The sequence below is a fragment of the Hypomesus nipponensis genome, chromosome 20 (assembly GCF_054491055.1).
Source record: "Hypomesus nipponensis isolate SF chromosome 20, ASM5449105v1, whole genome shotgun sequence".
Classification (NCBI taxonomy): Eukaryota; Metazoa; Chordata; class Actinopteri; order Osmeriformes; family Osmeridae; genus Hypomesus; species Hypomesus nipponensis.
The window spans coordinates 8,320,071-8,345,102 of record NC_140380.1 but is presented as its reverse complement, the minus strand read 5'-3'; the positions used below and the strand labels follow the sequence as shown (position 1 = coordinate 8,345,102).

Here is a 25,032-nt window from a genome sequence, read left to right as displayed (position 1 = left end):
AACTGTGAAAATGTCAAACTTCTAGACTCGCTGTCGCCAGCCGGGCTTGCGTCATTAACTGGACCAGTCACGTCACTCACAATACGGTGTGTGTTCATCCGCATTCAAAAAGATCTCCGGAATAACGTTTCTAGTACAATTCATGTGCATTCAGGCTGGATATTTCACTGAAAGGCACGCTGAAAAGTTTCAATGAAAATACTGATGCTGTGTTTGTTGACAAGAATTAACGTGGGCAACACGGCTTTGCTCATAAACATATGATAGGAATTGGAAAAAGCACAGGTGCAATTTAGGCCTATAGAATATCGTGGTATGTATGCACTCAGTTGTAAAATGAATTAGAAGGACTTCTGTATTAACATTTTATAAATACAAGGCCTGCGTGTTTTGTCAACGTCAACCAGTGTTTCAATGGACTAGTAAGGATATCCGTGTCAGAGACGTGTGCCTAGACGCGCTTACAGATAGGAAAGAAGACACTTCCTGAGGTTGACAACACTGATCAAGTTTGCAGACATATGTGGTTCCCAGACTGCCACACCCAAACCTGTATCGGATGGTCCCTTATGGAACAATAGCCCTCGGCACAATGTAACGTAAACTACAGCCATGTGAACCGTGAGAAGATATGTTATTCTGTTACTTGTACTGTTATGTCTCACCTGGATTGAAATGTCCTATTCATAAAGGTATTTCACCAGTGATACACACAGTAGTCTCTCACACACACACAAACACACACACACACATATCACCGCTGTCTGTCTCAATCTCTGAAATGCTGGGAAAGTTCCAGGGACAAGGCGGAGGGATTTTGCACGCAGGCGCTGCGGCTCCAGCCAGGCTGACGCCGAAGTTGTGGCGCTCTCTCGGATCGCGGAGGCTCCGAAGCCCCTCGCAAACACGCTCCACACCTCAGAGCTGGAGAGTTCAGCCGCAGTGCAGCCTGTAGCTCGCTGTTTTAGATCGCTCTAGAAAGGCACACACATCACCTAGTTTACTTTTTATCAGAGCAAGGGGTGAGTGAATTAATTATTATATAAATGGTCTGTTCGGTTGCATTTTCATTGTTATTTTGCTGAATGTTTGTTGAGTTTAAATAGTTTTCAGGTAAAGACGTAAACATTTGAGAAGATCTGAAAGTCAATTAAGGGAGCATGATGCTCTGTGGCTATGTCCGAAACGTTTCATTGTTTTTTTTTTCTTTTACTTTTTGTGTTACATCCTAATTGTTATTTTTATATAATAGTCCTTATTCTATTTGAAAACTATATGCTATTCCCAGTAATTATTAATTATCCGTGTATTTTGAGCTGATACACTAGTTTAGGGCAATGGTGCTAGTTCATTGGCTTCCCTCATCTTAGTGTTGTTATAAAATAATGATGCAGAAACGAGTGACACAGCGTTATCATGCATGTAAATAATTGTGTAGGTGTGTCCAGGGTTAAGGAGAGACCTCGGCATGTTTGTATAAAATGGTGTGTAGTAAAAGGGGAACTGATGGTGTTTACTTTTGGGAGGGTGTCCTCATGATAAAGCATTGGGTAATTAAGCCTATCTGAGCCAGTAGACAGTGTGACGCCAGCTTCATAAAAGCTGTAGAACAAGGGCGAGTAGCACAGACGGGGTTTAGAGCGCCGAGGGGCTTCTATAAAAGTTGAACTCAACTGTGTAAGGGCTTTATTGTAACTCTGTTTATGTGTTTACTTGTTAAACTATGTGTTTATATTAACTGGCAGTTTTCTGTGTTGTTGTTGCTTATACATTGTTAGGAGTTTGTCTTAAATGAAAGGGGTTTCAGTACTTTACGGTCAGCGTACGGCGCGCGCAGGATGGGACTCACGTGCCACTCAGTTTCCCCGCATTCACATCGGCACAAGAAAATCTTTCATTCTGATTCAGTTTCATCGGGTCAATTTTCTTTAGTTTTGTCCAAGACGACTACACCATGCGACTTAGCCCGTGATAGTATTTGGGGCCAGGGCGGATGCTTGATGGTCCTTTTAAAAGCCCCCAATAGGGTAAACAACCAGATTACATATCCTTTTCCACCGCGCTTTGATCACCTTCCCTGTCCGACAGAAGCGGGGGGCATGGGGTCAGATCTTAACCCTCCCTAGAGATTCGGACAGAAGAATTTGAACTCATCCATAAGATTTTCCTTAACCAGGTCTCTGAACAATAGAACCACCACGTTTTATACCTGGCATACAGTTTGTCATGCAGGGACCATTTAATAGCCAATTACTGCAAAATGTGGTTGGGTTAGTGCCAGAGGGATAAAGAAAGAAGGGGGAGATGGATAGAAAGAGAGAGGGGCGAGATTGAGAGCCTATAGGCTGTCTGTCTGTGTGTTGAGAGGCATGTGATGTGTGCTGGCCAGACAACAAGGCACCTGGTCTGTGGCATGATCGTAGAAATAGCATGCATAGAACTGACACCAACACACAGTTCCAACAAAACAGAACGAAAGCAGCGCTTTCCTAATATAGGCCAAATCCGACCAGTCCCTTTGAAGTACAAGTCTCCAAAAAGAAACATTGGCCAATTCGTTGTGAAATATCTTTTCCTCCAGGATTTATGTCTGGAAAGATTGCATGGTTGCGATTCACATTGGACAGTGTCAGTACTTTACGATTGTGTTTGGTTGGATGCAACATGTCTCGGAGGATGACAGACTGGACTGTGGTTAGATATAAATCCACCCCAAGAACTCAAATTGGGCTTCGTGGTCCAAAGATAAGCCCCCACCATCCACCTCCCACATCAGTCTTTCCCCCCTCTCCCTAAACAAAGTCAATCCCAAGACCTCTGTTCTCTCCAACCTCTGAATCATCGTACCCAAGGCCCTCTGCTTTGCCAGTATTAGCACTTAATACCGTCTCTCACCTCTTTCACCAGAATGATTGAAACCTGACCCGCGGACTTCTGGCTGCGCGAGGACAAACATCAGCAGCAGGAGGTTTCAGATTCCGGGGCACCGGACAGATTTCCCACTGTGCCCGCACGGAGGGAGGATTTGAGATTGTGTTTCTGGGGTGGCGTCGTGCCAGTTTCCCTGTCGACACGACTGTTCCGCTCTATCTCCCCCTTTCCCTCCCTCCCTCCCTCCCTCGCTCCCTCCCTCCCTCGCTCGCTCCTCTCTCCTAACTCCTCCATCCATCACGTTGTGCTTCTGCGCTCCCGCTCTCAGCGTCCACCAGAACCCCTCGTTTGCTCAATCCGACCATCGGCCACCTATCCAGCCTGTTAACCAGCCAGCCGGTCGGCCAGCCAGCCGACATGCACTCCACCACCACCTCCATCACCTCGCTCTTCTCCTTCACCAGCCCGGCCGTGAAGCGCCTGCTGGGATGGAAACAGGGGGACGAGGAAGAGAAGTGGGCGGAGAAGGCTGTGGACTCTCTGGTGAAGAAGCTGAAGAAGAAGAAGGGAGCGATGGAGGAGTTGGAGAGAGCTCTTAGCTCACCCGGACAGCCAAGTGAGTGTTGGACCATGAAAAGAAGCTAGAGGGAGGGTACAATTTCTGGGGGAATTGTGAAGTGTGCCTTGAGGGTTTAGGTTGGTTGAGGGGCGGTTCTATGGGCGTATGGGAAGCTCTCTGTGACATGCTTGCGTGTAAAAAGGGCGATACAAATACATTTGATTTGATTTGCTTGCGGCCACTGCAGCTGGGGCAGTTTGTTAAGCTACAAATTTCCAAACCTGTTGTTTTCATTTATATCAAACGTCCATAATGTTCGAAATATCTGGAGAAAGACAGACATTTTCTTGGGGTGTCCCCACAACTGACAGTATATCTATTAAAAATTATGTTGTATTTATATTGATGAAGACTGCATAGATTTAAAGAAGTATAACAAACATGAGTGGCTTCTTGTTTAAAGGTAGGTTACAGTCATGTTGCCACCTACTTAACCAAAAGGGTTAGATGAATGGAAAATGTCATTTCAGTTTTGCCCCATTTTGCTTCCCAAGAATTACGTGAATCATATGAAATAACGTGACTTCCCTTGGTGCTTCCTCTCCATCGCACATTGTCACATGAAAGGAAAACACATCTTTAAAGTGGAGTGGGGTTTGTCAACAAAGATAACAGACTAAATGGGTTGAGAGGGAATGGCAATCCTGCCAAAGTAGGATAGGTACTTTCAGTGCACTGAATTTTGCTGGTTTTGTGAGTGAAAGCGCCCTAAGCACTGGAAGTCAGTGCTCAAAGTGCACAAGTGTGCGGTAATAGACAGCCACAGTCTTTCACAATCGCCCACTCACACCTGGCAATCGTTTGCATTGATTGACAATAAGAACACTTGGCCAATACTACCTATTGAGATAAATTAGATCTAATGTAACAATCACCAGGATAGAAACAGGCAGCAGATCGAGCTCTAATGTTGGTCATGTGACCTTATTGCCAATCAACGCAAACGATTGGCAGGTGTGTTTCACAAATGAGGAAGTGATTATAACCAAGTGAGATGTGTCCACACCCATCATTCAGGTTGGCAGGGTTATCTCTGTAGCTCTGTGGTTAGAGTGCATGACTGCCGGTCAAGAGGTTGGAGGTTCATATCGCCCCAAGGTGCTTTTGGATGAAAGCTTTCAATAGAACATGACTATGTTGAACATACAGCTCCGAAGGGGTTTGGGGGGTAAAATGACCAAAGGGGTTAGCATGTGTTATTTGGGGGGTAAAATGACCAAAGGGGTTAGCATGTGTGTTTTGGAGGTAAATCGATCAAAGGGGTTAGTATGTGTGTTTTGGAGGTAAAATGACCAAAGGCGTTAGTCTGTGTTTTTTTGGGGGTAAGATGACCAAAGGGGTTAGTATGTGTGTGTTGGGGGTAAAATGACCAAAGGGGTTAGTCTGTGTTTTTTGGGGGGTAAGATGACCAAAGGGGTTAGTATGTGTGTGTTGGGGGTAAAATGACCAAAGGGGTTAGCGAGTGTGTTTTGGGGGTAAAATGACCAAAGGGGTTAGCATGTGTTATTTGGGGGGTAAAATGACCAAAGTGGTTAGTATGTGTGTTTTGGAGGTAAATCGATCAAAGGGGTTAGCATGTGTGTTTTGGGGGTAAAATGACCAAAGGGGTTAGAATGTGTGTTTTGGGGGTAAAATGACCAAAGGGGTTAGCATGTGTTATTTGGGGGTAAGATGACCAAAGGGGTTAGCATGTGTTATTTGGGGGGTAAAATGACCAAAGGGGTTAGCATGTGTGTTTTGGGGGTAAAATGACCAAAGGGGTTAGCATGTGTTATTTGGGGGGTAAAATGACCAAAGGGGTTAGCATGTGTTATTTGGGGGTAAGATGACCAAAGGGGTTAGTATGTGTGTGTTGGGGGTAAAATGACCAAAGGGGTTAGCGAGTGTGTTTTGGGGGTAAAATGACCAAAGGGGTTAGCATGTGTTATTTGGGGGGTAAAATGACCAAAGTGGTTAGTATGTGTGTTTTGGAGGTAAAATGACCAAAGGGGTTAGTTTGTTTGTTGTGGGGGTAAAATGACCAAAGGGGTTAGCATGTGTGTTTTGGGGGTAAAATGACCAAAGGGGTTAGCATGTTTATTTGGGGGGTAAAATGACCAAAGGGGTTAGCATGTGTTATTTGGGGGTAAGATGACCAAAGGGGTTAGTATGTGTGTGTTGGGGGTAAAATGACCAAAGGGGTTAGCGAGTGTGTTTTGGGGGTAAAATGACCAAAGGGGTTAGCATGTGTTATTTGGGGGGTAAAATGACCAAAGGGGTTAGTTTGTTTGTTTTGGGGGTAAAATGACCAAAGGGGTTAGTATGTGTGTTTTGGAGGTAAAACGTCAAAAAACCGGCCCACGTCATATTTCCCCTCCGCTGTCTCCAGGCAAGTGTGTGACCATCCCCCGCTCCCTGGACGGCCGTCTCCAGGTGTCCCACAGGAAGGGCCTCCCCCATGTGATCTACTGCCGGGTGTGGCGCTGGCCGGACCTGCAGTCCCACCACGAGCTCAAGGCCCTGGACTGCTGCGAGTTCCCCTTCGGGGCCAAACAGAAGGACATCTGCATCAACCCCTACCACTACAGACGGGTCGAGACCCCAGGTAGCGCTGGAGCGGGGTGGGCGGGCGGGCGGGCGGGCGGGTTGGCGAGTGGGTGTATGGATGGATGTAAGTGTGTGTGTGCGTGTGTGTGTGTGTGGGGGGTGTATATTAGTTAATGGATAGGTAGATGGAAGGCTGGACAGATGTATTCTACATCTATAATATGGATATGATAAATATAATATGGAGAATAAAACGTTGTCGTAGTAATCTGGGGTTGAGTCCTTGAAACCTTGTATGTGTGTAGAGGGCGACTTAACGTTGTTGTTGAAGGTTATTGGATAAAAACAGGAACACATTTGTCAGGAGTGCATAGATTGAGTCATTTGATATTGCAGTTGTATTTATTGATCAACACTATCTCTGTCTTTCTCTCTCGCTCTCTCCGTTGTGCTTTCCCTCTTTCCTCTCTCCCTGCCTCTCCCTGTCTCTCTCTGCCTCTCCCTGCCTCTCCCTCTGCCTCTCCCTGCCTCTCCCTCCACCTTCCTGCCTCTCCCTCCACCTTCCTGCTTCTCTCTGCCTCTCCCTGCCTCTCCCTCCACCTTCCTGCCTCTCCCTCCACCTTCCTGCCTCTCTCTGCCTCTCCCTGCCTCTACCTCCACCTCCCTCAGTGCTGCCCCCGGTGTTGGTCCCCCGACACAGCGAGTTTAACCCCCAGCACAGCCTGCTGGCCAAGTTCCGCAACGCCTCCTTGCACAACGAACCGCTGATGCCCCAGAACGCCACCTACCCGGACTCCTTCCCCGCCCTGCCCTGCTCCACCTTCTCCTCCTCGCCCTCCTCCTCTCTCACCCAGTCCCCCGGCACCCACAGCTACCCCAACTCTCCCAGCAGTGCAGGGGAGCCTGGGAGCAGCCCCTATCACATCACAGGTGGGGGGGAGGGGGGGGGGAGAGGGAATCACATGGTCACGCTCCAAAAATGCCCTATTCAATTTGACTTCCACAAATATTCGCTGTGAGCTTTCTTATGCTTAAAAGGACGTTTGGCTTGTGAATTCTGCCCCCCCTCTCCTCCACCCCCACCCCCTCTCCTCCACCACCCCCCCCCCCCCTCCTCCACCCCCCCCCCCCAACAGAGACACCCCCACCCCCCTACAGCATGATGGAAACTGGGCCACAGGAGGACGTGAAGCCTGGAGACACGGCAAACACCAACAAACTCACCTTCTCCGCCCCTCACAGAGGTAAACACATGCACACACAATAAAACGTGCGCGTAACAAGATGCGCCGTCGCGCGCGCAAAAAAAAAGACTTGACTAACACATGAGAACTCCCGTGAATGAGTTTGTTTGTTCACCGAATCCATCCCCTCCGCCCTCACCTGCCCCCGGGCCACGCTGTTCAGACCTGCGGCCGGTGTGTTACGAGGAGCCAGAGTACTGGTGTTCGGTAGCATACTACGAGCTCAACAACCGGGTCGGGGAGACCTTCCACGCCTCCTCCAGGAGCGTCCTGGTCGACGGCTTCACCGACCCGTCCAACAACAAGAACCGCTTCTGCCTGGGCCTGCTGTCCAACGTCAACCGCAACTCCACCATCGAGCACACGCGCAGACACATCGGCAAAGGTACGGCTGCTTCATAATAATAAGAATAAGAATACATTGGATTTCTAACGCACTTTTCATTTGAAAACAAATGTCAAAGTGCTACAGTTTTTATTATGATTATAAAATCACAAACAAACTCAAAGTAAAACATCAATATAAAAATACATTTAGATAATTAAAACTCGTAAGATCTGCTAAAAAAAAAAATTAAAAACTTTTCAGTCCTTTTTAAGGGTCAGTGGTTTGAGGCTTCAACCTCGTAAGGAGAGGGTAGGATCGTTATCAAAGTGCATTTGATTTGTCTCAGTCTTACCACTTGTTCGACCGATCCACTGGTTTTATTTTTGCTTGTGGCCCAAATCAAGGACACCCAGGTCTTAGCCCAGAATTGTATTAATACTTGGCCCAGGTCCTGTTACTAGGACTGTTGCAGTAGTGGGAACCGATACCTGGTACTGGACTGAAATAAAACTGTGTGTCAGCTTTGTGTAGAACAACCCCTCCACTCAGTGTATCATATCTGTGTTTGCTCAATAGGGAAAAGCCCTTTTTGTTGAGTCATTCATCAGAGTAGCTCTGGCTGGCGCCAGTCTATCCATCATGTCTGCGTAGCTCTGTCAGAGTGAGCGTGTGTGTGTGTGTGTGTGTGTGTGTGTGTGAGCAAGCTAAAGGGATCCATATGACAAGTTAATGGCTTAGAATTATGTCGGCTCTTCGCATAGTGTCAGAGTAGCTGTCACTAGAGTTTGGGGAGAGATCAAATGTGGCCATGGGTAAACATGAATTGGGCTGCTGTGGAGCGTTTGTGTGTGTTTGTTTGTGTGAGAGAGTTGTAGGAGCTTCAGAGGGGATGTCAGCAGGAGACCAGCCAACAACGCCTCCCTCCACACACACACACACACACACACACACACACGGGATCAAGGGCAGAGACTATTCAGAGGCTATGTGTTCAGAACACTCTCTCCCTCTCTCTCTCTCTGTCTCTCTGTCTCTCTCTCTCTGTCTCTCTCTCTCTGTCTCTCTCTCCTTCTCTCTCTCTCTCTCTCTGTCTCTCTCTCTCCTTCTCTGTCTCTCTCTCTGTCTCTCTCCCTCTCTCTCTCTCTGTCTCTCTCTCTCCTTCTCTCTCTCTCTCTCTGTCTCTCTCTCTCCCTCTCTCTCTCTCTCTCTCTCTCTCCATCTCTCCCCCCCCCCCCCCCCCCCAGGAGTGCACCTGTACTACGTTGGGGGGGAGGTGTACGCCGAGTGCCTGAGCGACAGCAGCATCTTCGTCCAGAGCCGCAACTGCAACCACCAGCACGGCTTCCACGCCACCACCGTGTGCAAGATCCCCAGCGGCTGCAGCCTGAAGATCTTCAACAACCAGCTGTTCGCCCAGCTGCTGTCCCAGTCCGTCAACCACGGCTTCGAGGTGGTCTACGAGCTCACCAAGATGTGCACCATCCGCATGAGCTTCGTCAAGGTAACCGCCGCAGAGGTCACAGGGGTCAGGGGTCAGGCGAGGGGAGAGTGGTCGGAGGTTAAGAGGTCAGGGGCTGAGTTTTGTCAAAGTCGCCACAGTACTAACCGCAGTGGGCAGGGCCCAGCTTTGATAACGTGTATGGGTATTGTAGTTTGGTACCCGAAATACATTTCCTTACTTAAAGACAATGTTCCAAACTGAAATATCGACTAAAGTTGAAGCGATCTAGAATAGATGAATACATGGGTTTAGGAAGTACGGCACTTCAGTTGTGCTGAATGCCAATCATTCCAAGCCATTGTTTGCTTTTTCAATGGTCCACTGCTAAATTAAGGCTGTCTGTAACAGTAGCTCTGGAGTTATGTCTATAGGTTCCTAATAAAATCTCCACGCAGAGTCCCTGCAACTGAATATGCTGTTACTTTGACCTATTGACTTCTGCATGCAGATATGTGTTAGACACAGTCCCCTAGCATGCTCACACACACACACACACACGTCGTCTATTATTACGCACAAAGCAAGCACACACATCACGCACAGAAACACATTTGCCACCAAACACACACACTTTCATAGGCATGGGTACAGACATCCCAAACCTGCAGAGACTCATTTCTGGGACTTGGGATGTCTGTGGGTATAAACGAAAACTCAACGTGTTTTCTAACGATGTTCTGTAAAACATCTCGGCTTTGTAATACATGAATTAATCATTGGTCACAAGTTCTCGTCCGTCTTCCTTGCTTCCTCTGACCAGGGCTGGGGTGCGGAGTACCACCGCCAGGATGTCACCAGCACCCCCTGCTGGATAGAGGTTCACCTACATGGACCACTACAGTGGCTGGACAAGGTGCTCACTCAGATGGGATCACCTCACAACCCCATTTCCTCTGTCTCCTAACACACACACAAACACACACACACATTCAACCCCCCCACCCCCCACATATACACACACTCACCAAAACGCATCTCAGTCGTTCAGACTTTTACAAGCATGCCATCATGGGGTGGCGTCTGTAATCATAAATACTGTCTTTTTTTTTTATAAAGAAAAGAATAACATGCAAGAAATGTCAACTTCCTGTTATCTTTTAGCGATACAAAAAATGATAGTTCCAATATTTCATTAAACTACTTAGCAGCCTTATTTTCAGTAGGAAGCATTTCAGTTTCTTTCAGTAAGGCTACAATCTTTTTCTTCTGCACTTACAGCCATAAATTGAGATTTACATGTAGGTACAAATAGTATGCACATGTTTAAATAGGCTATGATGTATGTATGTGTTGATACGGTTTATGTACCTGACTTGAGTGCGTCATGTACTGGCTGTCGTTTACCTGTTCCAATAAAGTTTTTTCAAAGAATCAGTCTGGTCTTATTGATGTCACAAGAGATCAATCTTTTTATGGGCATTCTTGGTACTAGAAGCAGCACTGACATGTCCAGCATCTTTTGATCACTCGTAGGTGAGGGAGGTGGAGGGAGAGGCAGGGAGGTGGAGAGAGAGGCAGAGAGGCAGAGGGAGAGGCAGAGGGAGAGGCAGGAAGGTGGAGGGAGAGGCAGGAAGGTGGAGGGAGAGGCAGAGAGAGGCAGGGAGGTGGAGGGAGAGGCAGGAAAGTGGAGGGAGAGGCAGGAAGGTAAAGAGAGAGGCAGAGAGAGGCAGGGAGGTGGAGGGAGAGGCAGGAAAGTGGAGGGAGAGGCAGGAAGGTAAAGAGAGAGGCAGAGAGAGGCAGGGAGGTGGAGGGAGAGGCAGGTGCTCACAGGGATACACACAAACAGTAGCCAAGCTCTCACCACGAGCCTTAAGGTTCAGGCCATGGCACACATGGAAGCATGATTGTCACAAAAAATAAAAATCATGTTTGATCATAAAAATGACATCAAAAAGTGTACACATGCCACGCATTGACTTGATAACTTAACCATAGAGAAACGTCATTAGATACATTACAGAGCTTACTTACAGAGAGATGATGTGACACCATTTTAAATAAGTAAAAAAAAAAAAAAAATCACAAATTCACGTCACATTTTAGCTTTAACTACATAAAAACACTTCAGCTGCATAGCTACTGGACGAGACAGAATGAAAACAATAGACGGAGCAACAGTATCTTTTTGAGCACATTTCTAGAATCACTGTGTGGCGTCTTTCCTCGTCAAGGATGCAAACGAAATCAACTCCATAACTGACGTCCAACAGACCACCTTCCCAATGGTGCTGGGGTTGGAAGAGTCAAGTATGCGTGATCCAACGGTGCTTTGCTCACCATCCCCAACAAGGAGAAGTAGCCTAGCCGACTGTTTTCAAGTCCCCGTTGCCCCTAGCAGCCCTGGAACTCCTGCTGTGATTGGCTGTGGGTCTGCTGAGTCAGGAGTCGTTGCTGCTGTTGCAGGAAGCTGATGACCTCAGGACTTCTCAGGAGAGACTGGACAGAGAGAGAGAGAGAGATAGAGAGAGACAGAGACAGAGAGAGAAGGATTAGCCAGGCTTCCCCAATGCAACATGAGCAAGTGGTATATAGACAACTTATTCATTCGCCTCAGTCCGGTTCTAGAAAGTGCAACTCACCAGTCTCTTCTGGTTGAGCACCTGTTCTATGAGTGAGGGTCTGGTTGGTCGGTCCCCAACACTCCCTAAACGTTGCTTGTTGACAGAAACAGGTCTTTCCTCTGAGCTGTCCTGGTACACATGTAAGAAGAAGGAAAAAAAACAGTAATGTACACATTACCGGTACCTGCAGAATACATGTCTTACCTCACATGCCTATTTGTTTATGTTTTGTTTTTTGAGGGGGGTGCATTAATATCTTACAAAACAATCAATGGTGCCTACTTCAAGTTTTCCACTTGACATCGCCTGATCGCTCTTCTTCTTTTTGTACTTGTCTTTGTACATCTTGTTGCGGTGCTTTTTACACATCCATGGTTTCCTCTGCTTGGCGACCTGGTTCGTGGTCTCTGGACAACCCTCATACGTGCAGGATTTGGATACATTCTCATTCTCGCCGAACGCCTCTTCGTCGTTCGGGTCATCGGGACTTGGAGCGCTATCCCTCGGATCAGATGTATCCAGCACGTCGCTCTCCTCGTCAGGGTCATCCATGTCGTACGAGTACATGTTGTTTTCGGATTCCTGCGGCGTGACTACATTTCTACTATCGACCACACCGCTCTTGTCCACATAGTATGTCTGTCCATCCTTGGTGAGCAAAAGCGAAATGCTCGAGTCTTTGTTGTTATTCGCTGATGAGGTGTCATCTTCGCTCATGACAGACGCTATCGTAAGCTAGCTAGCAATAACCAGTAGGCGAAATTTGAATCTAAGTTTAGCTAACGTTAGCAAAGCTAGCTCCACGGTGTGACAGTCGTGAACTAGATCGCTCGAAGCACCAAATGCCGGAGAGAGATTTTAGTTTTTTCCGTACAAATCAATCCACAAATCCCTGAATGTCTATATGCAGAGGTATATATGAATTACATCATATGGCAAGGCACAAATAAACCATACCAGTGGATCCACTCGATATTAGCTTCTCCCCCTTCCTTGGCTTGAACAACAACCAGTTACAGAAGGGTGGAGTCTCAAGATAAACACAAACCAGACGTCTAGCGGTCACCAATGGAACTGTCTCTGGGTGGTAAATTACCACTTATTTATTGTATCATTAAAAAATAAAAATAAAATACGGTAGTACGTCACTGTGAGATGTAATAACAAATACGGCAACAAAGGTATAAAATATTTAAGTTACAAACACAAATCATGATGAAAAGATGTATGTGATAGAGTTAGTTAGTATTTGGATTTGATTACCCATGTTATTGACAATAAACACACATAAACAATTTGTTAAGAGTATTTATTTTAATAAACAATATTAGAACAGAGGTATAGGTATTGTATGCAACATATGCTAATACATTGGTGCAAGAGTGAGAGCATTGATAAACCACATGTGTTACTGTATATTCAAGTGGCGGGTACCAAACTACAATACCCATAATCCCATAGGATATCAGCAATGCCCAAGCGGGAGGAGGAAATGATGGATGGGACAGATCTGCGTAGACATCACTGTGGGCACATCGATTGGTGAAGATGACACAGTCTCTTTTACACACAGTAGCGTGAAGAGAACTGATAGTTGCTGGGAAATCATCTGCACCGGACTCAAACACCCTCGACCTCATATCCTGTCGGACTGATGCTCTTTGGCCTTGTCTTTCAACACCATATATGGTCCTGTTCTCTCATTAAGCTCCCTCCATCAGACACAGGTGCTGAAAAGGTGACATCAATCCCAGAGTTGTGGCTGGAAGTTCATTGCAATGGTTATTTATTACATGACGACTGCTTGTTAGGTATTCACGTACACGGTGGTCAACCTTTTCACTGCTCCTCTCTACTGATAAATAAATATATTGTGGACTATCAAAATAAATCAAATTATACTATTTACATAGCATACAAACATGAACCCATCACCACCAAACCATGTTGTGGTAATAGCACGCTACTCTGTGGCTCCCTTGGAATCAGGGTTACAGATAAACATCTATTCTATAGAGAAGACTTTATTGTTTGTTTGTTTTTTTATGTGTAAAATGATCTGTGTGAATTGTATTTGTAACTGCTGTGCTGTTTCTTGTCTCCAGTGTGCTAGGCATGGATATTGCTACCGCTGGTTTGATCCACGTCCTATTTGGGCACACAGAAGTCTTCTGATGCCCGTCTCTCTTTGACTGGCGGTTGCCAGGCTCCTTTAGCAACCGTCTAATCAGTCCTCTCATGTTCATGTAAACGGGTGTGCTGTATTCAGACGTGACAGGCAGACCTGGGTCAACTGCCATCAATTTGAACAATTTGAAAAGTATTCCGAAGGTGTGTTTGGTTTGCCTCCCGGTTGGTGCCTAAAGGTGTGGTCCATTGGTTCCAGTTTGCTGAAGTTTAATCGTGTACAACCCAGGTTCGAAAGGAACACCGATAGCATTTGACCCAGGTCTAATTACAGAAAGGCATCCATTTTGTGGTGAGAATGATAGTTAAGAGGACTTCTGGAGTATAAGGAGATTAAAAACAAAGACACTGTAAACACTTGTTTCAGAGAAACGGCTCCAGCTTCCGTTAAACTCGACCCTTATTCGCTCCATGTGATTGGACATGCCATCAAGGAAGGCTACACCGCTTTGACAAAAGTATTCTCAAATCTACATCTACGCACCTTCTATCACGTTCAATACGATTGATCTAAAAACGTGTTTCCGTGAAAAAAAAGAAGAAAAGTTTACTAGAACATGAAATAGCAACAGTTCCTGTTTCTCCATGTATTGCCAGATGTGTCGTCGGTTGAGCTCTGATCATCACCAGAAGGTGAACTGTGTCACCATCTCTTGCTCCTGAAGCTCTTTGACGGATGCGAAGACGAGAGAATAGTAGAAAAAGTCATTTTCTCTTCTTCACACTTTTCCCCCTCCCCTCTTCATCCTCAGTCTGGACCACCCATCGCCTCCTTTCACCACCCCTCCACCCCTCCCTGACTGTTTCATCCCCCCTCCCCCCAACCAACTGCCCAACCCCCCCCCCCAACCCCTCAATCTGTGGAGAATGAGAAAAATATTAGGCAACCCTCCTTACTCCCCCTCTTCCTCCTCCTCTTCCTGGTCCTCCCCCTCCTCCTCTCCCTCTTCCTCTCCCTCCTTATCTTTCTCCTTCTCTCCCTCCTCCTCTCCCTCCTCCTCTCCCCCTTCTCTCCCTCCTCCTCTCCCCCCTTATCTCCCTCCTCCTCTCCCTCCTCCTCTCCCCCCTTCTCTCCCTCCTCCTCTCCCTCCTCCTCTCCCTCCTCCTCTCCCTCCTCCTCTTCCTCCTCCTCTCCCTCCTCCTCTCCCTCCTCCTCTCCCTCCTCCTCTCCCTCCTCCTCTCACTCCTTCTCTCCCTCCTCCTCTCCCTCCTTCTCTCCCTCCTCCTCTCCCTCCTCCTCTTCCTCCTTCTCTCCCTCCTCCTCTCCCTCCTCCTCTCCCTCCTTCTCTCCCTCCTCCCCCTGTTCTAGAAGGGAGAGGTGGGAGTGCGGACGGTGCTGGCTGAGCTGAGGGAGACGTCGTCCGAGTCCGAGGGGAGGCTGGGGCTGGGGGAGGGGTCAGGGCTGGGGCTGGGGGAGGGGTCGGGGCCGGGCCCTGGGGGAGGGCTTCGACAGGAGGGGGCCAAGAGCAGGCCAGGGAGGCAACTGGGCGGTTCCATCTTGGTCGTCGTCGTCGTCATCGGCAACTGCTGCGACCTCACATCCTGGTGGCGTCCTCGTCCGAGAACCTGCCCCTCCTTATCAAGAGCGGTGGTCTGGGGGGGGGGGGGGGGGCGGAGACAAGAGACAACCAATCAGATACGCCTGTGCCGGGACGCTATGCGGTTCGGAGCAGGTTTTGGAAGCGGGGTGCGTGTCGTCACACATCACAAGCAGGGGTGCGTGTCGTCACACATCACAAGCAGGGAGGTTGCAGACAAACACAGAGCTGCTCCTCCGTGGTTCAGCAGGGAACAGGACCAGCTCACCCCACTCAAGGCTCCACACGGGGAAGAGAGCAAGCCACACACTGGACGCCCCTAACTCACACACACACACACACTGACACATCCCCCTCCGCACACCCTCATCCCCCAACACACAGCCCACGTGTGGGTGTGTGGCACACGCGACACGCGTGTGCGGCCGTCACAACGATGCACAGACACACAAAGCCACACGGGGATAGCAGAGCAGATGGGGTTATGCAGGGCCCGTGCAGGACTGATGGCTGAGCCTATGAGGGGGTTAGGATTACTGACGGAACACGCAAGCAGCCAATGAGCACGCCGGGGCACAGACAGGGGGGGGCGGGGCGTAAAACCAGCAATGCCGCCTCGGACTGGCTGAAACGGGGCGTACCTGATCCAGTACATGGTTGGGTGCTGGTAGAAATCCAACGACCCAGAGCGTTGCATGGAAAAGCTGTGGTCCAGCTGAGCAGGGAAAAACCAGCACATTCCTCCTTAAAACACCTGAAAACTTGTTCAGCCCACCTTAAAAACTGGTCCAGACCATTCTTATACTTGAACAGTATATTTTAAACTTAAAAGCCTTTTAACAACAAAAAAAAGATTCACTCCGTCTTACAACTAGTGCACTCAATGAACACACCACAGCCAATTGAATCATTTCGTAATCACTCTGAAACCAGTCCAGACTGATCTCAACCAGTCTGGCAGACCAGTGCATTCGGTTCACCTAAAAAAACAGTGAATCCCACAACCAACTGTCAACCGGCACAACATTCCCAATATGGCATCCAAACAACAGATGGATTAGAGTCGAGTTCAGGAGAGTTCTGTTGTGATGGAGTTGGAGAGGGCGGGGCTTACCGAGATGACTGACACCCCGGCGTCTGTGTCGCTGGTCTTGGGGCCGGTGTTAAAGTGCTTCTTGATCTTCCCCGCTACCGAGAGCTGGTGCTCATTCTCCGACAGACCATCATCCTGAACAGGCAGCAGAGAGAGAGAGAGAGAGAGAGAGAGAGAGCAGGAGGAGAGGCGGAGATGGGAGGAGGAGAGGGGGTTAGGGTTACAAGGGAAAGAAGAGGAAAGTGGTGGAGGAGAGAGAAAAAGACCCCCCCCCAAAAAAAGAGAGCAGAAACAGGAAGAGGGTTAAACTTCAGTCCATTGCCCGGGAGACGTTGAATGTTGATTGGTCGGATGTCCCGGAGGCGGGGCCCACAGCTTACATTGACCCAGGGGTGTTCCAGCACCTGCAGGGAAGTGTATCTCTGGTCTACCTCCACCTCCAGCATGGACCGGATCAAGTCCTACACACACAGGTGAAACCGTCAATGTCCGCTTCCAAACTTTGAATCGAGAGAGTTCCGGGGTGTCATCCTCCACTCCATCCTCCATCTCCACACCCCCTTTCCTCCTTACCTGAAACCCCTCCCTCCCTCCCCCCTCCCCCTCCCCCCCCCCTCCCCTGACCTACCCCCTCCCCTGACCCCCTCCCCCCTCCCTTGTCCCCCCCCCCCTCCCCCTCCCTTCCAGACTCTCACCTTGGCTGTCTCTGAGACATTGTCCCAGTACGGGAGTGGGAACTCCAGCTGTCCCATCAGAATCTGGTCAAACAGAACCTCCTGGTCGTCACTGCTTCTGCGGGGACACACGCAGAACGTGAGTCTGTCGCACATGACTCACGAGTCTGGTAGACTTCACACATAGAAGTCACAAGGGAATCAGTCACTCCTGAATCATTTGGACATGAATCAGTCCGCAATCAGGCATGAATCTATCAGCAATTAATTACTTAGAAATGAATCAGATAGACATTAATATGACTAAAACCACTTCTTAGCACATAAAACGTCATCATTTGTCAGTTAGTGGGGTGGTCAGTTTGTCCATGTAGCTATCTTGAAGATAAATTGTTGTTATGTAGCTACATTGTTACATAATAATTGTTGCCTGGAATCGTACCTTTGTACTAAAGTGACACTTCCCTTCATGGCCACATGGGGCAGCATGACACCACAACTCCAGCTGGTAATTCCACATCTCATAAACAAAACAAGTTTGATGTTCTGAATATTCAGGGTTTGACTCTTTGAGCCTTGTGGAGTGGTTCAGTCGAGCTGAGAGTGGCCGGGATACTCACCCACGGAAGGGAGGGAAACCACACAGCAGGATGTAGGTGATGACTCCAGCTGCCCAGATATCCACCTTAAGGCCGTACCTACACACACAACACAACCAATGGCAATGAGTGAGTGTGTGGGTTTGTGTGAGGAAAACGTGCCAACACACACACACACACAGGGAACATACACACACACACCCACCCACCCACAGCAAACAGACACACACTTACCCTGTCTCGGCGATGATTTCGGGGGCGACGTACGTTGGGGTTCCACAGACGGTGTAGAGGGGGCCGTCCAGCAGTGTAGCCAGACCAAAGTCTCCCAACTTCAGGCTTTTACTGCCGTCTGCATGCTCGTACACCTGGGCACCACACAGAGCACAGGAGGTCACACACACAAACACACACACACACACCTAGTTCTGCTACAGCACACAGACACTGGCCACAGATGTCTCTCTGTTACGTAACATAGACACACACTCACTCACCTCTTTATTATATAACACACACACACACACACAGCTGATGAGAGTAGAATTTCCTGGCAAACAAATGCTACCTGTCTCTCACTATTCCCCCTAGCACCCATGGATCAGTGAACAAACGCGCTCGTATAGAAGTAAGTGCAGGTCTGGACTATGTGGATACAGTTCCATAACCCCTGGCATGAACACTGCACTAAACAGAGGACAGAGAGGTCTGGTTGGACCGCGCAGCACAACAGTGTGGTCCAGACAGGAGGTTCACATGAATAGCTTCCTGTCACGTGACAATCTCCCCACAGATGTACGCTCAAGCTATCCCCCCCCACCCACCTCCAACCCCCGCCGGGCGCTGCACTGATTGCGCGCCCCCCCCCCACCACCCGCGGTTTAGGAACCGTGACATGACGCACGGCCCGGACCCTCCGAGAGGGCGCGCGAGGCCGCCAGTGAGCGGAGAGCGCCGAGGGCAAGGAGGGATGGAGGGATGGAGTGGGAGGAGAGGACGGGAGGAGGGTGAGAGTGACAGAAGGACGAGGGAGGGAGCGACGGAACGAGCGCGGGACGGAGAGAGAGGGACCGGGGGGGGGGGCGGGGGGGCGGACGGACGAACGCAGACGGGTGAGTGAGTCATCCCTCTCTCCTCCTTTGCGTGAGTGATGTCACGGAGAGAGAGAGAGAGTGAGAGAGAGAGTGATGAGAGAAAGAGAGAGAGAGAGAGAGAGAGAGAGAGAGAGAGAGAGAGAGAGAGAGAGAAAGGGAGAGAGAAAGGGAGAGAGAAAGGGAACGGGAGAGAAAGAGAGAGAGAAAGGCAACAGGGAGGAAGGAAGATGCGAGGCAGGGCTATGGGGATGACTACACGGGACGTGTCAACACGCGCACACGCACGCACAGCCTCACCAGCAGGTTCTCGGGTTTGATGTCCCTGTGGACGATGTTGAGACTGTGGAGGTACTTGATGGCGTTGGTCAGGTTGTGCAGCATCCCGCTGGCATCCCTCTCTGTGTACCTGTTGGTGGACGTGATGGCGTCAAACAGGTCCCCGCCCTGAGGACACACACGAGGAACACCGTTAGGCTCGTACTGACCAGCACCACGCTACATCGGACAGGCCCGGTGTAGAGAGAGAGTGGAGAGAGAGGTTGAATAGAAAAAGTAGAGAGAGAGAGAGAGAGAGAGGAGAGAGAGAGGTTGAGGTGAGGTTATCTATGCTGCGTCCTCGTTTCTCACCCTGATAGGAGATGAACTCTTTCCCCAGACACACACACACACACACACACACTCATGCATAATCACACACACCAACATACACTGCCTCCCTGGACTAAGTGGAGCAGAGTCTTAAAATAGGGCTGCTCTCTCCGCACAGACTCAGACAGTCAGAAAGGCACACAGAGACAGTCATTAAAATGAAAAAGCTGTCAGACGCCAAGGCCACCCGACCACTGCTGCATTCACCTCTCTCTCTCTCTCTCTCTCTCTCTCTCTCTCTCTCTCTCTCTCTCTCTCTCTCTCTCTCTCTCTCTCTCTCTCTCTCTCTCTCTCTCTCTCTCTCTCTCTCTCTCTCTCTCTCTCTCTCTCTCTCTCTCTCTCTCTCTCTCTCTCTCTCTCTCTCTCTCTCTCTCTCTCTCTCTCTCTCTCTCTCTCTCTCTCTCTCTCTCTCTCTCACTCTCTCTCTCTCTCTCTCTCTCTCTCTCTGTCTCTCCCTCTTCCTCTCCTCTCTCGCTCCCCTCTCCCTTTCTGTCCCTCTCTCTCTTAATATCTCCCTCCCTCCCTTCCCCTCTCTCTATTTGTCCCTCTATCTCTCTACTCGTCTCTCTCTCTCCCCTCCTGTTCCTCATCTCCTTCCATACTTTCCATGTTGTCTACATCTCAGCGTGTAACACTGAACCCTAAACACGGCAGACCGGGATCACGCTCCCCGGTTCTTGAAGAATAAAAACGTGGCTGTTTCAATCACAGCTACACACACGCGTATGCATCCCCCCACCCCCACCCCCACCCCCACTCCTGTACCTTGACGAGCTCCATGACCAGGTACAGCTGATTGTATGTGTCCATCTCCTCTATGAGCAGGACGATGTTCGGGTGCTTGACCCGCCGCAAGATGGCCACCTCGTTCTGAATCATGTGCTCCTGGCGGGACGGAACGGAAACGTCAACACTCACATGTCTTCAGAAGGTTTCGAAGGTCGAGCGTGGAGGTCGACAGCGGGTCCGACACCTCCCCCCGCCCCCCGCCCCCTCCCTTCGGTCTCTCACCTTGCCCCGGCACTTCCCCTTGTTGATTATCTTGAGGGCGTACTGGCGGCCCGTCGAGTGCTCGGAACACTCGTGCACCACGGCGAAGTTGCCGTCGCCGAGCATGCGGCCGACTTTGTAGCGCTCCGAGATGTAGGCCGGCACGACCGGAGCCTGGTCCGCGGGCTCGCCCGCTGAGGGGGGAGTGGGGGGAGGGGGGTAAGGTGGATGGGGAGAAGGAGGGAGGGGAAGAAAGGAAGGAGGGAGGGGGGCGTTAGTATGCACTGGTGCACGTGGAGCGAGGGAGAGAGGCTGAAATGGAGGGGCATGTTCTCACCATCGTTCACAGGTGCATCCTCCTCTTCTACCGAGCCTTTAGTGGAGGCCAGTGAGACGGAGGAATCCTGGAGGGAGGGAGGGGGGGAGGGAGGGGGAGGATGAGGGAAGGGGAAGGAAAGGCAAGAAATTGTTGAATCTCATCATCCTAACAGCGGAGTGTGGTTCCATGTTTTTCAAGGGGCTCTTTCGGGTTTCATTTGTCTATCTCCAAGCCCCTAATCTTCCTGTCAGGGCGCACTGTGTGTGTGTGTGTGTCGGGGCTCTCCTCACCTCAAAACACACACACACCTGGATCCTGGTCCGCTGTCCGTCTCCCTATCCATCCATCCATTCCTCCCCCCCCCCTCTATCACTCCCTCCTCTCATGTCCCCCGCCACTGCATGCTTGCGTGAGGAGAACCTAAAATGGAGTCTCTGCTCCCTCATCTAATTTCCAATTTCCAGCGACTGAACTAATATGAAGAGAGTCATTGGCAGGCAGTGTTCTGACTGACAGTAAGGGAGGGGAGCAGGGCCCATGAGGGCATGGCAGAGAAGAAGGGAGAGAGAGGGTAGGAGGGGAGATAGGAGGAGGTGGAATACAATATAGGAGAGGGGAGGAGGGGGGAGGGGAAAGATGATATAGCAGATGGTAGGAGGGGAGAGGAGGGGAGGGGAGAGATGATACAGGAGTGGGTAGGAGGGGAAAGATGATATAGCAGAGGGTAGGAGGGGGAGGGTAGGAGGGGAAAGATGATATAGGAGAGAGTAGGAGGGGGAGGGGAGGGATGATTTAGGAGTGGGTAGGAGGGGAAAGATGATATAGCAGAGGGTAGGAGAGGGAGGGGAGGGGCCGAGCGAGGAGGAGACAGGTGAGGCGAAGAGGAGGGGAAAAACAGGAGAAGAGGACACAAACAGAGCGAGGCACCCAAGATAGTTGGGATGCACCCCTCGTTCCGAAGACGACCTCATTACTAAACCACAGGCACCTAACCCTCACTCCCGTTGCCATGGCAGCACGAGAACCCGGGGAAAGAGAGGTAAGGGGTCTGGTAAGGGCTGCAAATGAGAATTTCTCCTCCTCCACTTCCCCTCCCCCTTTTCTACCTCTCCTCCTCTCTCTCATCCCTCACTCTGCCTGTGGCACGAGGGTCCTTGGGGCCAACAGACTCCAGTCAAACCTGGAGACCGACAACTCTTTCAACAGAGGGCTGAGTTTCCTGGAGCAAATACTGTAAGTCAGGTGGCAGAGCGGTTAGAGAATTGGGCTAGTAATTTGAAGGTCGCCAGTTAGATTCCTGGCCACTACTTGCCTCGGGGGAATGTCCCTGTACTTACTGTAAGTCGCTCTGGATAAGAGCGTCTGCTAAATGACTAAATGTAAATGTAATGTAACACTCAGAATACTCTAGATAGAGCTACCATGAAGTGTTAAATGCTATAACAATAAGCTAGCCACCGTTGTACTTAGAATCCTGAACCAAAAAAATCAATGTAATTATCTCATGGCTGTACACAGTCATGCTCTGGAGACAGGAGTAGATTCCTACTATAACACAACACCTCTGTTGTTTTATGTAAGCTGGTTTTGATAGGTCAAGTTCACCCACTCCAAAACCGCCTCTTTACCGATTGGTTGATAAAAAATATCCGTCCTTTTGTTGAAAAATGCCCTTGCTGTGGCGGTTGACTCAAATGTTTCTCTACTTTTTGTTGATGTCCTGCGCTCCGTCTCTCTCCCCGTTTTCATCTTTGTTCTCTGTCTCTCGCTCTCTCTCCTCAGCATCCCTCCCTGTCACCGAGGGAAACAAAACACTGTTGCTATGGAAACTGATGGGAGAGAGCAGCGCTTATGCCACTACTTCTGGTGTGAAGTGAGAGACCCAAATAAGGGCCTTTCCTGCCTCTGTGTTCACCCTCTTGTCTAAACAAGGTTGGTTCCTGCCCCTCAGAGAGAGAGAAAGAGAGAGAGAGAGAGAGAGAGAGAGAGAGAGACAGAGACAGAGACAGAGACAGAGACAGAGACAGAGACAGACAAACAGAGACAGAGAGAGAGAAGTGTGAAGAGACCGCCTTCAATCGACACCAAGCTAAGGTCAGATATTACACAATCAGTCACAATAGTCAGAGCTACCACAGTTGTAAGAGCAATTCTCAACAGCACTACAACCGACAGCATCAAAAGACTACAAATCCCTGCCTTCTATACTAAACAACTCTTGAACTCTTTGTTACTATGACTACTACTGCAGGTCCAAATAGTAACATGAAAAGACCTGGAGGGTAGGATTAACCAGATTAGTGATTACCCTCACCATCACATGGTATTGGCATCAGTTGAACTTGATCATGTAAATGACAGTTTATTGTTATATGGTGTGTGTGTGACTGTGCATGTGGTTTATAAGTGCCTCTCTCTTTTTCTCTTTCACTATGATTTGCTGTACCCTTTAGAAAAAGAGAGACAGAGAGAAAGAGAGAGAGAGAGAGGAGCGTCGAGATACAAGGAGAGACAGAGAGAGGCGGAAGAGATGTGAGACTTCACCCACATCTCACTTTGGAGTTTTGCATCCAGTGAGATTTTTTTTTTTCGTTGCCGTGGAGTTCGTTTCGTTTCAAAGCAACGGGAATGAATAAATCACACCATGGACTTGACGTAACGACAATGCTTTATGGTAGAGATGAATTACACATACAACACTAAAGATGAAATTCAACAAAGGATAACCAAACACATAAATGGAGAGCAATGAGACAATGACCAGGGAATCAAACACAGATGAAAATATAGTGACAGTGAGTTTGATGACATCATACAGCAGGAAATGACATGTTCAACAAAAAAAGGAACGGATGAACAAATAAACAAATAAATATACCGATGACAAGTAGCAGGAAACAATGGCTTCACATTTCTTTTTGAACTAGCTTGAGGAGGAGGGAGATGGGGAGGAAGGAAGGGGAAAGAAAAGAGAGATGCAAGTGAAGAGAGAGAGAGAGGGGAGAGAGACTAAAAGAAGCACATAGAGGGAGTTTAAAGAGAGGGAGAGCCTGAGTGAGAGAGAGGAGAGGACAGAGACACAAAAAGAGCATGAGAGATATAAAACTAAATAGAGAGAGAGAAAAAGAGAGAGAGAGACAAACAGAGAAGTGGCGATGAAGAGGGTGGCAGTAATGGCTGCAGGCTAGTCTGTCAGCTCGCTGTGTTCTCTCTGGGAAGTCGTGTGGGCTGCCACTCTTGTAAAGACAAATGCTTCATGAACACAAAAGACAAAAACACTCCAGTGACAAACAGTGAGAACAGAAATGAACAAATACATGCTTTAAACACACATGTGCAAATGGACATGCAGTTACAGTAATTTTCCACATTCTCTCTCTCTCTCTCTCTCTCTCTCTCTCTCTCTCTCTCTCCATATCTGTCTCTCTTATACACACACACACACACACACACACACACACACAACTCAATGTGAGAAACCAAACAAAAAGAGCATGCAACTCAATGGAAGGCAGTCCCTGCTATTGAGACCATGATGATTAGTGTGAGTTCAATATGAAATGAACCAATGACAATGGGAGGATGGAGTCTGTAGTGAATACTGAAATAGAATGCTGTTACACACACAGAAAACACACACTCAACCTCACACCTCTGCTGTACCTTCTAAAGAATGTTGACAAAGGTGGCTGCTAAATGTATAAAATGTCCAATAAGTATCCTTTCCCCAAGTAAAAAAAAAAAAAAAAGTCCAGCGAGTCATTTGACCGCTTGCAAAACAAGCCCTAATCCTAACAGTGACAGGACTTTACTGAACCACAATCCCTGTGTAACATTACCTGGCTGTCTTTTGACTCAATTCTCAACTCAAACCTAGCCTTCTCATACTGCCAAACGACTGCGATTAGGAAGTGCTTTGAGCAGCGATACGCCTCAAGCAGGCTCACACACACACGTATCACATGCCAACAGAGGCTGTCCCAGGACAGTGTGTGTTTGTGTGAGCACAGGCATTTGGCAAGGAAGGACTGAGAATCAGTCGGAGAAGGTCGGAGAGGAAAGGAGGAGGAAGAGGAGGTCGGAGAGGAAAGGAGGAGGAAGAGGAGGTCAGAGAAGAGTCTAGAGACGGCGAGAGAGAGAAATATAGAAAGAGAAATAGACTGAGAGAAAGAAAGAGAGGGGTAAATATAGAGCAATCTTCAGCTTTCACGCTTGTATTAGCAATTCGAGAAAATTGGGT

The 25,032-nt window shown here is 48.9% G+C and overlaps 3 protein-coding genes across 7 annotated transcripts in view; 1 reads left to right on the top strand and 2 right to left on the bottom strand.

Annotated features, from left to right (window-relative positions):
- Positions 1 to 868: 868 nt before the first annotated feature.
- Positions 869 to 10,460, top strand: smad9 (SMAD family member 9). The gene is made up of 8 exons (XM_084684448.1): positions 869 to 1,022; positions 2,908 to 3,487; positions 5,859 to 6,074; positions 6,686 to 6,946; positions 7,153 to 7,260; positions 7,424 to 7,645; positions 8,833 to 9,089; positions 9,850 to 10,460. The coding sequence occupies exons 2-8, from the start codon at positions 3,289 to 3,291 to the stop codon at positions 9,991 to 9,993; spliced, it is 1,407 nt and encodes a 468-aa protein (XP_084540574.1). The 5' UTR covers positions 869 to 1,022; positions 2,908 to 3,288; the 3' UTR covers positions 9,994 to 10,460.
- An 11-nt stretch (positions 10,461 to 10,471) lies between these two features.
- Positions 10,472 to 12,685, bottom strand: rfxap (regulatory factor X-associated protein). Of its 3 annotated transcripts, none has more exons than XM_084684451.1 (3): positions 11,912 to 12,685; positions 11,669 to 11,779; positions 10,472 to 11,525 (listed from the first exon to the last, which is right to left on the bottom strand). In XM_084684451.1, exons 1-3 carry the CDS (start codon positions 12,365 to 12,367, stop codon positions 11,421 to 11,423), a joined length of 672 nt encoding a protein of 223 aa, XP_084540577.1. In that variant the 5' UTR covers positions 12,368 to 12,685; the 3' UTR covers positions 10,472 to 11,420. The 3 variants fall into 3 exon arrangements, with proteins under 3 accessions (XP_084540577.1, XP_084540578.1, XP_084540579.1); XM_084684452.1 differs by having other exon boundaries at positions 11,669 to 11,788; positions 11,933 to 12,684; XM_084684453.1 differs by having other exon boundaries at positions 11,933 to 12,681.
- A 2,457-nt stretch (positions 12,686 to 15,142) lies between these two features.
- The window catches only part of dclk1a (doublecortin-like kinase 1a), a 37,935-nt gene continuing 28,045 nt past the window's right edge, over positions 15,143 to 25,032 (bottom strand). Inside the window, exons 6-17 of one of the 3 annotated variants that reach the window (XM_084684441.1) lie at positions 23,009 to 23,017; positions 20,811 to 20,877; positions 20,495 to 20,667; positions 20,249 to 20,368; positions 19,133 to 19,279; positions 17,976 to 18,109; positions 17,763 to 17,840; positions 17,164 to 17,260; positions 16,849 to 16,929; positions 16,490 to 16,603; positions 16,017 to 16,090; positions 15,294 to 15,430 (exon numbers count right to left, since the gene is read on the bottom strand). In XM_084684441.1, coding sequence (XP_084540567.1) covers positions 15,373 to 15,430; positions 16,017 to 16,090; positions 16,490 to 16,603; positions 16,849 to 16,929; positions 17,164 to 17,260; positions 17,763 to 17,840; positions 17,976 to 18,109; positions 19,133 to 19,279; positions 20,249 to 20,368; positions 20,495 to 20,667; positions 20,811 to 20,877; positions 23,009 to 23,017 — 1,152 coding nt within the window. In that variant the 3' untranslated portion in view covers positions 15,294 to 15,372. Of the gene's footprint in view, positions 15,431 to 16,016; positions 16,091 to 16,489; positions 16,604 to 16,848; positions 16,930 to 17,163; positions 17,261 to 17,762; positions 17,841 to 17,975; positions 18,110 to 19,132; positions 19,280 to 20,248; positions 20,369 to 20,494; positions 20,668 to 20,810; positions 20,878 to 21,996; positions 22,012 to 23,008; positions 23,018 to 25,032 lie in introns of all 3 variants that reach the window. The other 2 variants (XM_084684440.1, XM_084684442.1) reach the window with 2 other exon arrangements.

Excerpts from the sequence above, each read along its gene's own strand:
- smad9 (XM_084684448.1), top strand. The coding sequence starts at position 3,289 with ATGCACTCCACCACCACCTCCATCACCTCGCTCTTCTCCTTCACCAGC. Across the intron at positions 3,488-5,858 it reads TAGCTCACCCGGACAGCCAA|GCAAGTGTGTGACCATCCCC; the intron begins GTGAGTGTTGGA and ends CGCTGTCTCCAG. Across the intron at positions 7,261-7,423 it reads CTTCTCCGCCCCTCACAGAG|ACCTGCGGCCGGTGTGTTAC; the intron begins GTAAACACATGC and ends CACGCTGTTCAG.
- rfxap (XM_084684451.1), bottom strand. The coding sequence starts at position 12,367 with ATGAGCGAAGATGACACCTCATCAGCGAATAACAACAAAGACTCGAGC. Across the intron at positions 11,780-11,911 it reads TAGGCACCATTGATTGTTTT|GACAGCTCAGAGGAAAGACC; the intron begins GTAAGATATTAA and ends CATGTGTACCAG. Across the intron at positions 11,526-11,668 it reads TGCTCAACCAGAAGAGACTG|TCTCTCCTGAGAAGTCCTGA; the intron begins GTGAGTTGCACT and ends CTCTCTGTCCAG.